Source organism: Archocentrus centrarchus, chromosome 14 (genome assembly GCF_007364275.1).
Source record: "Archocentrus centrarchus isolate MPI-CPG fArcCen1 chromosome 14, fArcCen1, whole genome shotgun sequence".
NCBI lineage: Eukaryota > Metazoa > Chordata > Actinopteri > Cichliformes > Cichlidae > Archocentrus > Archocentrus centrarchus.
In genome coordinates, this window is record NC_044359.1 from 8,469,279 (window position 1) to 8,483,212 (window position 13,934).

The 13,934-nt window shown below is 39.5% G+C and overlaps 1 protein-coding gene across 2 annotated transcripts in view; it reads left to right on the forward strand.

Annotated features, from left to right (window-relative positions):
- The window catches only part of pof1b (POF1B actin binding protein), a 38,410-nt gene extending 25,772 nt beyond the window's left edge, over positions 1-12,638 (forward strand). Inside the window, exons 4-13 of one of the 2 annotated variants that reach the window (XM_030746968.1) lie at positions 962-983; positions 1,260-1,340; positions 5,412-5,504; positions 6,475-6,588; positions 7,680-7,832; positions 8,168-8,287; positions 8,968-9,099; positions 10,387-10,457; positions 11,180-11,294; positions 12,416-12,638. In XM_030746968.1, the coding sequence (XP_030602828.1) occupies positions 962-983; positions 1,260-1,340; positions 5,412-5,504; positions 6,475-6,588; positions 7,680-7,832; positions 8,168-8,287; positions 8,968-9,099; positions 10,387-10,457; positions 11,180-11,294; positions 12,416-12,436 (922 nt within the window). In that variant the 3' untranslated portion in view covers positions 12,437-12,638. The remainder of the gene's footprint in view (positions 1-961; positions 984-1,259; positions 1,341-5,411; positions 5,505-6,474; positions 6,589-7,679; positions 7,833-8,167; positions 8,288-8,967; positions 9,100-10,386; positions 10,458-11,179; positions 11,295-12,415) is intronic. The other variant, XM_030746969.1, reaches the window with a different exon arrangement.
- The last annotated feature ends 1,296 nt before the right edge of the window (positions 12,639-13,934 follow it).

The following is a 13,934-nucleotide window of genomic DNA, read 5'->3' on the forward strand; positions in this document are numbered from 1 at the left end:
ATGGAGGCAGACACTGGGTTTGGCAGCTTGGATTAGTTTCATGAGTAGCATGCTCAAACAGGTTGAAGTCGAGTTTCGGGCTGGTTTCTCGCCCTGTTAATTCCTGCAGTTTCCCATCTCTGATCTCCTGCAGACTCAGCAGGCGCAATCATGAAGCTTCTCTAGTGAGTCATGCTGGAGAAGTTAATGGTTTAGTTTGCAACAATCTGGCATATTCACTAAGTCCATTCTGAGCACACCTAGCACATCTCTGCTCATTTTATAACTAATATACTCACACACACACACAACCGAACACTATATCAGATCTGCACAGTGTGTGAGCATCTGTTTGTGGCTGCTGTGGGAGAAGCTCTTCAGTTTTTAAGTGAGACAACAGAGCAGTGGTGATCAGTGTCATCTGCAAAGTGTGTGATTGCTCTGTTATTTGTTTCAGAGAGATTTAAAATTTAAAAAACGTTTTAAAATTTCTTGTGCTTTTGTGATTGCTGAATATGGATTCTGTAGTTGTAATCTTGTGCTTGTGTACATGTTTTGTCTGTCAAGTAAAAACCTAATTGAAATCTTTTGCATCACAATGGAAGTACTGAGATATAACTCAGCCGCAGGTTATAACAGGCAATCTTTTGTCGATCAAGTGTGAAGAGGAGAGTGAGAGAGTAGCCATTAACACATAATCATCCACCAGATTTTCACCTTCCTGGCAACCACAAATATTAAATAAATTCCTGAAAAGTTTTCATGTGACCTTAAATATACCTGCTTCCTATTGTCCTTTCTAATGTCATGAATAGATAAAGTAGAATGAGTGCACACCTCTCTGTCTCAGTTAGACCCTGTTTACTGAAGAGTCATGAATCTCTCTCTGTCTCACACACACACACACACACACACACACACACCCTCAGCTCTGTCCAGTCACGCTGTTCTTCTCATTGTTTTTGTTTCCTGTCTGTTCCAGGAGGCAGCAGCTGGATTGCAAGGTGAGAAACATACCTCCGTCACACAGATCACATGATAAGTGAATCTCAACAGATCTCAGAGAGACCCATCAGCCATGGTCAAAATGAGTCACAAGCTTGAAGCTAATCAGATTTCAGATCTTTTATGCAGAATATGAAGGATTCTGGTGAAAATCTTTTTGGTGGGGGCAAAAAAAACAAACCCATCATCCAGAAGTGTTTTTGTCATTCTTTATCTTTCGTTCGTTGCTCTTATTCATCTGGGTCCTGTGTGTGTGTGTGTGTGTGTATATTCAGGTGGATAAAGAGGAGGTGGAGGCTTTGATACCAAAGGGAGCTACTGAACTGACCAAACAACAAATGCGCTACCTGCTGCAGGTGAGTGAGAGACAGGCTTTCAGTCCTATGTAACTCAGATCAAGTTTAATTAACAACACACTTCCTCATTGACAAGGATATGATACTGCATTGATTAATCACTAAAGTCATGCATGTTGCATACTTGTATTTATTGCATTTGTATCATTGATTCTTCAGAACCCACAGAGTAATGTCAGAGCAATATTACATTTAAGGATGTACAGTTTTTACTTCACTTCCTTCTCTGCCAGTATAACAACAAGTTTTAAATATCCTCAGAATGCCTCCAGAAGCTATTTAAAACCCTTTCTTTTTTGCTTGGAGTTTACATGTTCTCCCTTTGCCTGTGTTGGTTTTCGCTGGTTACTCCAAGTGCCTCCCACAGACCAGACACACATGGCTTACGGCCATATCACTCTGAGGATGCCTAATCTCATCTGATCTTAGACGCGAAGCAGGGTCACACCTTTTTTCTTGAAAAGCAGCTGGGTGATCATTTGCAGAGGAAAAATTTATCTGAAGACTTTCAGTCAGATTTCAGAACTCATCATAGCACAGAAACAGCACTAGTGAAGGATACAGATGATCCTTTTATTGCCTCAAACAGTGGACTCGTCTCTGTCCTTGTTTTGTTAGTCCCCAGTGCAGCATTCAATACTGTTGATCATAACATTTTAAAACAGAGGCTGTAATACACTGTTGGTTGTTAAAGGAAATGTGCTGCAATGGTTTGAATCATATCTGTCTAACAGACTCCAATTTGCACATGTAAATGGGGAGTCTTCTTCACATACAAAAGTTAGTCATGGGGTTCCACAGGGCTCTGTGCCAGGACCAGCATTTTTTACATGATACCTGCTTTCCTTATTAGAAGGCATGGCATACATTTTCATTGCTATGCAGATGATACCCAGTTTTATCTATCTACGAAGCCAGGCATCTCTTAAAGACATAAAGGCCTTGATGTCCCAGAATTTCCTGCTTCTAAATTCAGACAAAACTGAGGCTGTTATTTTTGGCCCTAATAATCTTTGAAACATGGTATCTAAACTAGGGCTGCAACGATTCATCGATTAACTCGATTAAATCGATTCTAAAAATTTATCGACACAAATTTACTGTGTCGATGCTTCGTTTAAACTCTGCAGCGCTCAGCTGTCTCGGTGTAAGCGGCGCTCCTCACTAGCATTAGCAGCATTAGTGCTGACGTTTTTTTGTGGGTTTATTGGGGGCTGGCAAACCAACATAGAACTGCATTACCGCCACCTACTGGACTGGAGTGTGAATCACTCACGTATACACAAGCACACATTCTAAAAAGCTCTCCGTCGCTGCGATGGATTTCATTTAACACAGAGTGGATCATCACTAGAGTTGCCACCTGTCTCGTAAAATACAGAACCCCGTATGTTACGGGACTCCGTGGAATACGGCTCCGTAACATGCCGTGTTCCGTACTTTACGGGACGGGTGGCAACTGTCGCTGACATGCATTTCCACGCCTCCACTGCTCTCTGTGTGTCTGTGTGTGTTGTGTTCGCTGAGAATTTCAGCTGCTATTTTTGTCTTTACTTCAGCTGTAGCTACCAGAACTGGTTTGCTAGCGAGCGCGGGCCATTAGCACTAGCGATGGTTCGGTACCGGAAGGCCCGCCCCCCAGGACCGAGGGGCTCCTTCAAAATATTTTTTATACTTTAATCCCTTATTAGTGACTAAATATAGACCTGCAGTAGAAACGTATTTTCGAGAATGCTTGTGAATACAAAGCATTACACCATTACTCACACATGCGCCATGGCTCCCGCAGCCACTAGTTTTTCAAAACACTCATAGCAGGCAGCGGTTTTAACTGCGCAAGCGCAAAGAGGCGAAGCTGTGACGGTGAGCTCAAGTAGTGAAAAAGGAAACGTTTTTCCAGCGTCCAAAACAGCAGCTTTTTCTTTTAGTAACCACCATTAAATCTGTGAAACAGCTGGAGGTCCTTCATCAAGCACCTGATCAGCAAGTGTTAAGGTGAAGAAAAGAGAACTTTGTAGCTGCTCCATTCACCGCTGTTTGTTCACATGGCGAGAAACTGCAGTACGGAAGTTAAAATATGCAGATAAACTGTTAATTAAAAAAAGTATTTCTTATCCGATTACTCGATTAATCGCTGGAATAATCGATAGAATACTCGATTACTAAAATAATCGTTTTATGCAGCCCTAATCTAAACAGATACTTACTCTGGGTGGTGCTACTTTGTCCTCCAGTAACACTGTGAGGAACCTGGGAGTCATAATTTAAGCAGGATTTGTCCTTCATTGCACACATGAAACAAATATGTTGGACTGCTTTTCTCTAAAATTAGAAAACCTAGTTCATGCATTCATTAATTCTTGACTGGACTGTTGTAATTCATTATTATCAGGTTGTTCTAAAAGAGCAAGTTCTCCCATATTAGCTTCTTTTCATTGGCTTTCATTGGAGTTTAATTTAAAATCCTTCTCCTAACATAAAAAGTCTTAAATGATCAGGTCCCGTCATGTTTTAAAGACGTCATAGTACCGTATTATCCTGACAGACCACTTAGACTACATGCTTACTCGTGGTCTCTAAAAGTAGAATGGGAAGCAGAGCTTTCAGCTGTCAGGCTCCTCTCCTGTGGAACCAGCTTCCAGTTTAGATTTGGGAGATGGACACAGTCTCTACTTTTAAGATTAGACTTAAAACTTTCCTTTTTCATGAAGCTTACAGTGAAGACTGGATCACGTGACCCTTAACCCTCCCTTAGCTTTGCTGATATAGGCTCAGATTGCTGTGGGCCTTCATTTGATACTCTGAGCACTTCCTCGCTGACCCATTTTTACTTCCCATGTGTTTATATACTACTGCAGCATAACATAAGATTTTTTCCTTCTATCTTGCTTAGTCTGTGTTTTGTCTTATCCCCCTATGGCTGCCTCTCCCTGAGCCTGGTTCTGCCAGAGGCTTCTTCCTATTTAAAAGGGAGTTTCTCCTTCCCACTGTTGCAGAGTGCTCTCTCATAGAAGGTTGCTTGATTGATGCGATTTTCTCCCAAATGCTATAGGGAATTAACACTACAATGCACTTTGCGGTGAATTGTGATTTAATACTATATTAAACAACCTGAATTGAATGTTAGGTTAAATGTTGAGTCTAAGGTGTGTATTGTTGTCTGTCTTTTTGTGTTAGCCTGTGATAGACTGCCAACCTGCCCAGGGTGTACACTGCTTCTTGTCCTGTGAGAGCTGGGATAGGCTTCAATCTGAAATCCGGACTTAAATAAATGAAAGAAAATGATCATTGGAATTTCTTTGTTCTTCCTTTCTGATCCACTCTGTTGTGTCTTATTATTTAATTGTTTAGTTATGAAGTGCTGGTTTCTAGAGTCCTAGATGTAGTGGAAAAACTCTGAGAATAAAATAGTAATTTTACAAACAAAAAATATTAGAAAAATGGATTGTGCTCTTTGATTATAAAGTCATAAATAAAATAAAATTCTTTAAAATTACTGTCAAAATTTAAGAGTAAAATGAACCCATTAAGCCTAGTGTATCATATTTGAGTGTATCATATTTGATAGATATGTTTTTGAGTCCCCCCTCCAAAAAAAAAAAAAAAATACATTCAACAATTATTTCATGAATCAAGCCTTAAATAATTAAAAAAAAAAATCCATGACTTTTAAAAATTTTAAAAAGATGGGAGAATAACTTGGATAAAAAAAACCATAAATATTTGAGAAATAAAAATTCACAAATGTTGAGAAAAGTCTGAATAGAAAAATAGAAAAACATGAATGCTCTGAGATTCTAAAGACACATTTATCCCTCCTGTTGATGTTCAACTTACCACCGTATGATCATATCCAGACTTTAAAAAGACATTATGAATAAATCAAATTTATTTACTGTTGACAGTCCCTGTTTACTGGTGGCATCTGCAGCGGGTCACCTAGAACACCCTCAAGTTTGTTTGTACTGTAATGGTAAACACTGAATATGTGCTTATTAAATAGTCTATAAAGCACTGGGTTTCACCTCTGTCTTTTTGTCTCCCTTCTCTGTTATTGTTATTGTGCATCAGACTCGTCTCACTGCAGATAAGAGCATGCGTCTGCTGCTGTCCAGCTTCAGCAGTTTGAGAGAGGAGCTCCTGCACATGTCTGAGGACCTGCGGGTAAGAAAGAGAAAAGCTGGTGCTGGGGAAAAAAAAAAAAAAAAAAAAAATATATATATATATATATATATATATATATATATATAGTCCCCATTCAATCACTGTCATTTGCAGCACATCTGGCTAAAAAGTAGAGCAGAATGGCTGTGCGTGCAACAGGCTTTGAGAGAAACTGGAGCTTCTAGTTTGACTGTGGTAACAAACACAAATGGCAGAATAAATCAAAGCTGTCAGATAATCTTAGTCTGACTGACAAAAAACAACAAACATCTAGAAAAGAATACAAAAAAATCTAAGAAAAATAACCCACTAATGTAGTTATTCAGTGGCATTTCTTAAAGGTGTTGCTTCTTTTTCATACTGTAGGAGAATAAATATATTGATATATCCAATAGATTGCCATATTAAACATTTTAACTTCAGTATTAAAGTTTTATAGTCAGAGGTGGAATATGTGACAGTAACATCAACAGTTCTAGTTCTGTAATGTCCACTTGACCTATTTAATCAATAACGACCTCAATGTAACTCCAGCATGGAGGAAGAACGTGTCGGTGCGTGTGGTTACATAAGTAACATCCAGATCTTTACAGCAGCGTCTGTCGGTTAGGAACAATATGCGCCCAAAGGCTTCCCTCACAGGATATGAGCTTTTCACAGGTGTGTGAGTCAGTTAGATAGTTTTAATTAGACAGGGAGGTACAGAGTCGATATCAAACTGTTAATGTGGTGTGGTGATACAATGATTAGTTTACATTTCTGAAGAAAAACAATTAGCATTTCAAACTGACAAGGAAGCACAAATGGGAATGTGTTCTCTCCAATTCCACCATCAAACCCTGTATAATCAGTTACTGTAAAAACAGACTGCCATCCAATCAAAATTCAAAAGAAGGGAAGAAGGTATCTCAGTGGGCATGAAATATATGATTATTAGTCTTAAGGTATGTCTTTCTGTCTGACATTATAGCGTCTGGAGAGCGAGAAGGAGTCTTTGGAGAGAGATCTGAGTTTCAAAGCAGACCAGGCTCGGCAGTATGACTGCCTCCTGGAGACCGTCCGAGAAAACAACAGACAGCTGCAGGTAGCGTGTGTGTGTGTGTGTGTGTGTGTGTGTGTGTGTGTGTGTGTGTGTTAACAAACTGGGTTTTGGTGTCAGATAAACAAACACTGTTTTGATGGTGTTGAATAACTTGTATTTGGTTTGTTTCGTAATGGAGACAGAAAGCAACTCTGAAAACCTCTAAAAACACTGCAGGGGAAAAGAGTCGGTTCAACTCCAGTACAGTTTTTTTTTTTTTTTTAAATATAGTGTGTTACAATAACAGATATTTAAAGGTGGTTTGTATTCTAAGACAAAGATCCTAGATTAGAGAACTATCAGGAGCATTCAGGTGGGGGTGTCGGCCCTACGGTTTGCAGTGTCAGAGGTTTCTTTTAGCGTCCTTGTCAGTCAAAGTGACCGTGCCCATAACTCCAGTATCCAGGTGGAAAATTGAAAATTCACCACCGTACTGTTGGTGTTCAGTCAGGGTACTCCCAGGCCTGCAAGAAATCTGCTGCTGTTCACTTCATGCCTGAAATCAAAATGCCAAATGCCATGAAGTGGCTCGTGATGCTGTGATTCCCCTAATACTCACAGAAAGGTGTTTTATTGCAGTTGAAGGATGTTTGCAAAGAAAAAAGAGAAGAAAAATATCTTTGCACAATGAAATTGTCTCATTATCTCATGCCACCAATGAAAGGTGCACAGATAGTTAGTTAAAATTGAATTTGGCCTTCAAATTTTGATAGATTTATACACGCTTCCCTACATTTGACTGACTTGGATTCTTGTTTATTTTTTTAAATGTAATTTGCTGAATTGAGTTTTTCCGTCTTAGGGATGAACTCTGAGTAGAACTGTGTTATCATTACTAACATGAGAGATCGTTCAAGCAGTGCACTGCTGCAATGGCTATCCAATAACAGTAATGTTTGGCATTATTGATAATCAACTAGCATATTATAAAAAAAATGATCTACTCTAACTCATACATTAAGCACCTTCAGTTTAACAAATAATACAGTCTAATAGAGCCAAGTACGGCAGTTTCTAAATATCTTGGATTGGTGCATCTGCAGTACACGCATGTAGCATCTGTGTGTGTGTGTGTGTGTGTTGTCTTTCTGCAGATGTCTCTGAAGGAAGCCCAAACCACCCAGCGTTCACTAGAGAGTCAGATCATGAGCAACCAAAGCAGCGACTCGAGCCGCGAGTTCAAGATCAAAGAACTGGAAGGAAGAATGAGAGCGATGGAGAAGGAGAATGAGATGCTGCGACAGAAGGTAAAGTGCTACCTGCCCTAAAAATAAAGTGAGGAGAGGTCACTTATGATGGGCCACATAAAGCTGTCACAAGTTTGTATTTAAAGGCCCAGTTTCCCGTACAGGGATTATGTCTAATCCTGGACTAAATATTTTTTCCTGTTGTGGTCTTCATTGACTTTTTCCTTTTAGTCTAGGACCATGCTTAATCTGTGAATGGGAAACCGGCTGAAAATGTCTAAACCAAATATATCCCCTTCATGAGATACCGCTCTTGAGATAAAGAAAGCTGTTACCCAGTTTCCAAATTCCAAGGTCAATAATCTTTTGTCCATCTTTGTCTGTCACTCCTTCAGCTGACAGGTCAAGGCAACAGCACCACTCTGCATATCAGAACAGAGGAGTTATCACGCCAGTACAGTGAGCAGCTCAGCACCATGAAGCAAGAAAAAGACCGGGAGATAGAGAGGCTGAGGGTAAGATTGGAAACAAGTCTTAATTTCTTTCTTAGAAAAGAAAAGAGTAAAGCTTGGCCTCGTTTGCAGCTGGCAGCAGTTCAAGAACGTCACTAGGAACTTTTTTTTTTGGTCGCAGTACCACAAGTGACCACCAGGGAGAACCAGCAGCACTATCCAAGCTCTTTACAGCTCAAAGGTTATCTCAGAGCAGTGATTAGAGGCTCTGTCCTTTCTTTCTTTCTTTCTTTCTTTCTTTCTTTCTTTCTTTCTTTCTTTCTTTCTTTCTTTCTTTCTTTCTTCCTACCTTCCTTCCTTCCTTCCCTCCTTCCTTCCTTGTCTACTCCGTGCCCCTCTTTTCATGAAGTCTTTGTTTAATAAATGGTATAGGTCATCTTGTCTTCATCAGGACCAGAGGTGCATTAGATTTTAACCAACATTTTAAAAGACCCACTTTGTTTTAAAGAGGACGCCACAAAGCACTGAATAAAATATGGTGCACTAAGAAAAAACTATGAAACATGCTTAAATGTTGATGAATGCACCTATTGTAAAGCCCTTGTATTCAAGGAAGGTATTGTTTTTTTTATTTATACAGTAATGACAGTTTATCATTTGCATGTTATAGGCCAAAAACACAAAGTTATATCTTCTAGCATGCAAACACTCTTGCCCTCCTTCTCTTGCCGTAATCTCTCCAGTCCCAGATAACAAGGATTCAGACGGAGGTCAGCACTGACAGGTCATCCTCAGAGAAGAGTCTCCAACTGAAGATCTCAGAGCTGCTCGCCATGTTGGAGAAGCAGAAGACCACCATCTCCACACAGGAGGAGGTCTGCAACATATACCATACCAACACTGTGTGTAATGTTGTGTCAGCCAAAGATTAAAGACTTCTATCCTGAGGATGAGACTTCCAAAGATCAGTTTAGGCAAACCAGCACTTAGGCCCAGTCTCCATACTGTGACTAAGTTTAGACAGCAAATAGGATCAGCAACAAATTACATTAAATTGCTTGTTTCAAAAGGATTTTCAGTTTGAGATTTACCAGAATCTGACAGACTTAAAAGTCAGTTTTGAACTACAGAGCAAGACAAGTTTTAACGTAAATGCAGATCAAGTGTTAGCCATAATCTGGATACTTGGCTGTGATGAAAAGCGGATCGACGGGTTTGTAGAAATCTGAACCTAAACATAGACTGTATATGAAAGATGATTGGGTAGAACTTCTAGTTGTTATGAAGGGAGGAACCATATATAGAAATAACTGCTTTTTCTACCAGGCTGTAAACGTGCCTGTTGCTGCTGTAAAGTTGGGGATTGGTGATGCTAAAGGACGCTCTCTAGCAGCCAGACTTAAGTGGCTATGTGTGGTACTGGAAAGCCATCCAGTTTGGTTCTTTTTAGAGGATACATCCAGTTAATTAAAATGGGGTTGTGTTTCCACACAATATCAGCTTCACTAATGTAGTCATAAAGTTCATCTGTAAACTTGGAGTCTAATCAGACTCCTCCCAGAGTTCCTCTGGGTAGATTATAAACCCCGATGGTGCACGTAGGTTATTTTTTGCACCTTGTAATATTTGTGACCTGTGAAACAGTTTCTAACCTTTCAGATCATCTGACTGAGTCTCTTTACTGAGCTCACTGTATTTCCAGACAAACCCAGTATGGATTAAGTAATGGGCAAAACTGTGAATGTAATTGTAGTAAACCAGAATTATACTTTAGACTTAAATGAACAACAGATTTGTCTTCAGTCATGCAGAAACGAACTGCATGAAATGCCAGAAATGGAGTTTGTAAATGAAGAAAACAAAGCCAGCACCTTTCAGGTCCAACTGCATTCTGCTGACTGAAACACGCTGTCAGTTCGATTACCTCAGGGTGCTGCTGCCACATACCAGTGCTGTGGTTTTTAATTCAAATGACACAAACTTAATTGTAGTTAATTTGCTGTCAAGCTAAGAGTAAGAAAGGCTCCAAACATGTCAGTACGGCAGTTTTATTTTACACAAATACATTTCAAAAGGTACCTATATGAATACAGAGTGACTTTGGTAGGTATTTGTATGAAACACAATGTGCTTATTAACTGATGACTTCTTGTGGCCCTCAGGAGATCAGAAGACTGATGCAGGTGAAGAATGACAGCTCCAAGAACGTCACAAAGACCGTCATCACCAAGAGGTACAAAATAACTGCAAACTATGACAGATTGCTTCCAGACTAGACAACTTTTTATTCACCACACTGGAGAGATATGAGCTTTAATCGACCAAAGTATGAAGTATTCTATTGTTTTAGTAGTATTTATTAGACTAATTGCAGATAAACAGATGAATAAAACTTAATAAACAACCGCAAAACAAAGGGACCATTAACCCTGCTCTCAGCAATGATTTTAATACAATTAATTATTTGAGGCTCTCTGCATTGAACACTTTAGTTTTTAAATGTGAGATCATTGCTAATTGAGTTCTCGATAGCTCATACTGCAAAAAGCTTTGAGGCATCGTGACTGCTTGTAGTAATAACCTGGCAGACGTGGTCGAAAGCCTGATGTCATCGTTCACGTCGAAACTGGTCCCAATAAGACCGGATCAGGCAGTTCATTAAATATGCTACTGAAGGAGAACCATTGAGAGCAATTTTTTAAGTTAAATAATATACATCAAAACACGACCAAAGATAGAGTGTTTAAGAATGTATGAGAGCGAATGAGCATACATGTTAAAAGAAGAGGATGAAGAGATGAATGCATCAGTTTTGACACTTTCTGGGATTTTTTTTTTTTTTTTTTTCTGTTACACGTTGAGAAAGACCGATTTCAGTAGAATCAGTAGAATACAGCATGCAGACAAAATATGACCATCCACATGACACAGCAGAATTTGAATGTGCATTTGTAGGTACAGGAACCAGTACCCCATCCTCGGTCTGCTCAGCGACGATTACCAGGCCACCTCACCTGTCAAAGACGTCAAGACCATCGTCATCGAGAGAACCGGAGAGATGATCAAACAGGTAAACACGGGAGATGAGGGGTGAAGGGGAAAGGTGACATTTGAGTCCAAACAAGGTAATACTACCCACACCATTTTAATGAATGGTAGGACCAAGAGGTCAGAAGTGTAGTGTGTGGGGAGCAGTTGCTGTACATATAAAGGATTCTGAAAATAAGTGCAAATGTGGTAAAGATACGCTTGGTGCCACCAGTTGAGATTATGGGCAATTTAACAATTTATTCACTTAACAAACCGGGACCTCAATAACTGGCACCTTCTCCTCGTACTGGTCACCACCTTGATCAGGCACACTGCTGTGGAATGGCATCCCAGCCAGCAATCACCTGATTCCAATAAAAACCCCACCAAACAAGAGTCAGCAGCAGAAAAAGCTGTGTGGCATTTGCAGAGAAGATTCAGCAAGTTTTTCATGGGCCCAGCCCACATATTCAACTCTACTGCTCAACCCACAAATGCATTTTCCCAACAAACATGGCACCATTTAAGGGGAAATAAACAGGCTTTCTAATGGTGTAAGATTTATTGCCAAGAAGCATTGCTACAATAAAAAAAATCAACCAAACACAAATTTTCTTACTTTTCGTGTGAGAAATGTTGATTATACTTTTCTTGTATGCAAGTCCACTAGGGTCTGATGTCAATATCATCATCAGATGGTGAGCATAAGAGTCCACATGCCAATTTTTTGTGACTGCATGGTGTCATCTGCAGAGACTTTACATTAGAGTGCACCGACTGTGCACACATCCCAGGTGATGGAACAGGAAGGAACGGATGCTGTTTGTGGCTGCAGCAGAGTGTACTCAAGGCTTTAATCTCTACTATGAGGCACATTTTTATATAATGTATTGACCAAAATATTATTTATTGCAGTTTTTCAATGCATGAAGTAAATGTTGCATTGATGAACAAATAGACTTTACATAACCGCAGTAATGTGTTTTAAATTAAATTTATTGTGTGCTGCCAGTTTGTTCTTTACCTCCAGAAGTCACCAAAATCACATTTTTAAATAACACAAATATCTACCGTTCTCCATTAAACGAGTGAAGCCTTTGCACGTGTAAAGTAAATATATACACTAATTATAACAGCCTGTTTTTGTTTATTTCAAAACAGGAAATCATTACAACTCCTTAAAGACACACTGCTTCTCTCCGACAGGAATGAATGAACGACCAGAAGATCCGGATGTCACTCACCCCTCTCCCCCCCTGCATGCTCATCCCCCTCTCTTTAGGGCTCCCAGGGATGGTGGTGGTTCAAATCCCGTTCTTCCCCCATAAATTTGTGATCTTTGGTTTGACCAAATTGGGATTGTTTGGGGTGACAATTTTATCTGACCTTTTTTTTTTTTTTTTTTTTTTTCTTATAACAAATAAAAAGGAATCCAGTAATTCAGTAATCAAAGACTAAATTTGATCAGATGATGCTACAGCCAGTTATGGATCGAGGCGTTTTTGTAATGAAGAGTCACGACAACTGGGAACACGGTGAGACTGGAGTTCCTCTCTTTTCTCACCTTTATAACCTCATTCTGCTGGATTCAGTTAAGGTCTGGAAACGGCTACATTTAATATTCATTCTCTTATTTAATTTGACGATGCACTTTAATACTGAAGCAGCAGTTGAATACTTTATTAGCACAGCTGGTTTGAGAACCACGATATACTGCACTCAATGGAATCACTAAACAAGTGATTCTGTGATATACTGCAAAACGATCATCTGTGACACATCACAGTGCAGGTATTTAAAGAGGGAACTGTTTCCCAAACAGCAACATGTATACAAAATCCTTATTAATTAAATGATGGAATTAAAATGATTTCAGGCTCAGTCTGATGTGCAAAAGTTTTCACAGGAGATTGGATTGCGATATATCGCTCTGTTGACGATCATCTGTCCCATCTTCTAGTTTGTGGGGCAAGATAATAAGAGCTGCATTTGGTTCCACGTGGATGTTGTCTTCCCTCAATTCAAAGTTCTTGGATGAAAAATGGTTAAACATGTTTCTAAGGGAGTAATATCCTTATTTGTTTCTTATTTTCATTCCAGGGGAAGGATATTGTTTAAAATATACTTTATATGACGTCTGGTCGGTTAGTTAGGTATACCTGTACAATATAATGCATCTCAGTAGAACATCTCACCCACATATTCTACCTTAACAAACCAACTGCCAGTTTCTGTTCATTCGTTGAACTGGCCGCATTATTCAAAATGTACCTAATAATTTGGCTACTGGTTTTGCTGACTTCATGTCAGTATTTACTGTGAGCAATATGAATGTGCTCTTCTGAAAAGTTCTCAAACTTATGCTTCTAAGCGCAAAACGTTGTAAAAGAAATGAACCGTCAAATCTGCGAAATCACTTTTGAAACGACTAAACGTGTGAAGATCAATAAGACGACAAATCTGCAGCTAACTGAAGGAAAACACACACCGCTGTGGAACAAAATGCTTACTGCAAAAGAACAAAATCTCAGCCTCCAGTTGTCACTGATGGATCTTTTGGCAAGACTGGTAACCGTGTAGCATGCAATCCTCCTCAAAGCCACCACAGCCATTCTAGCCCAGGGGACGAGGATGTGGATGCATTCCTATGATTGCTACTCTGCATGTAAATATTTATGTT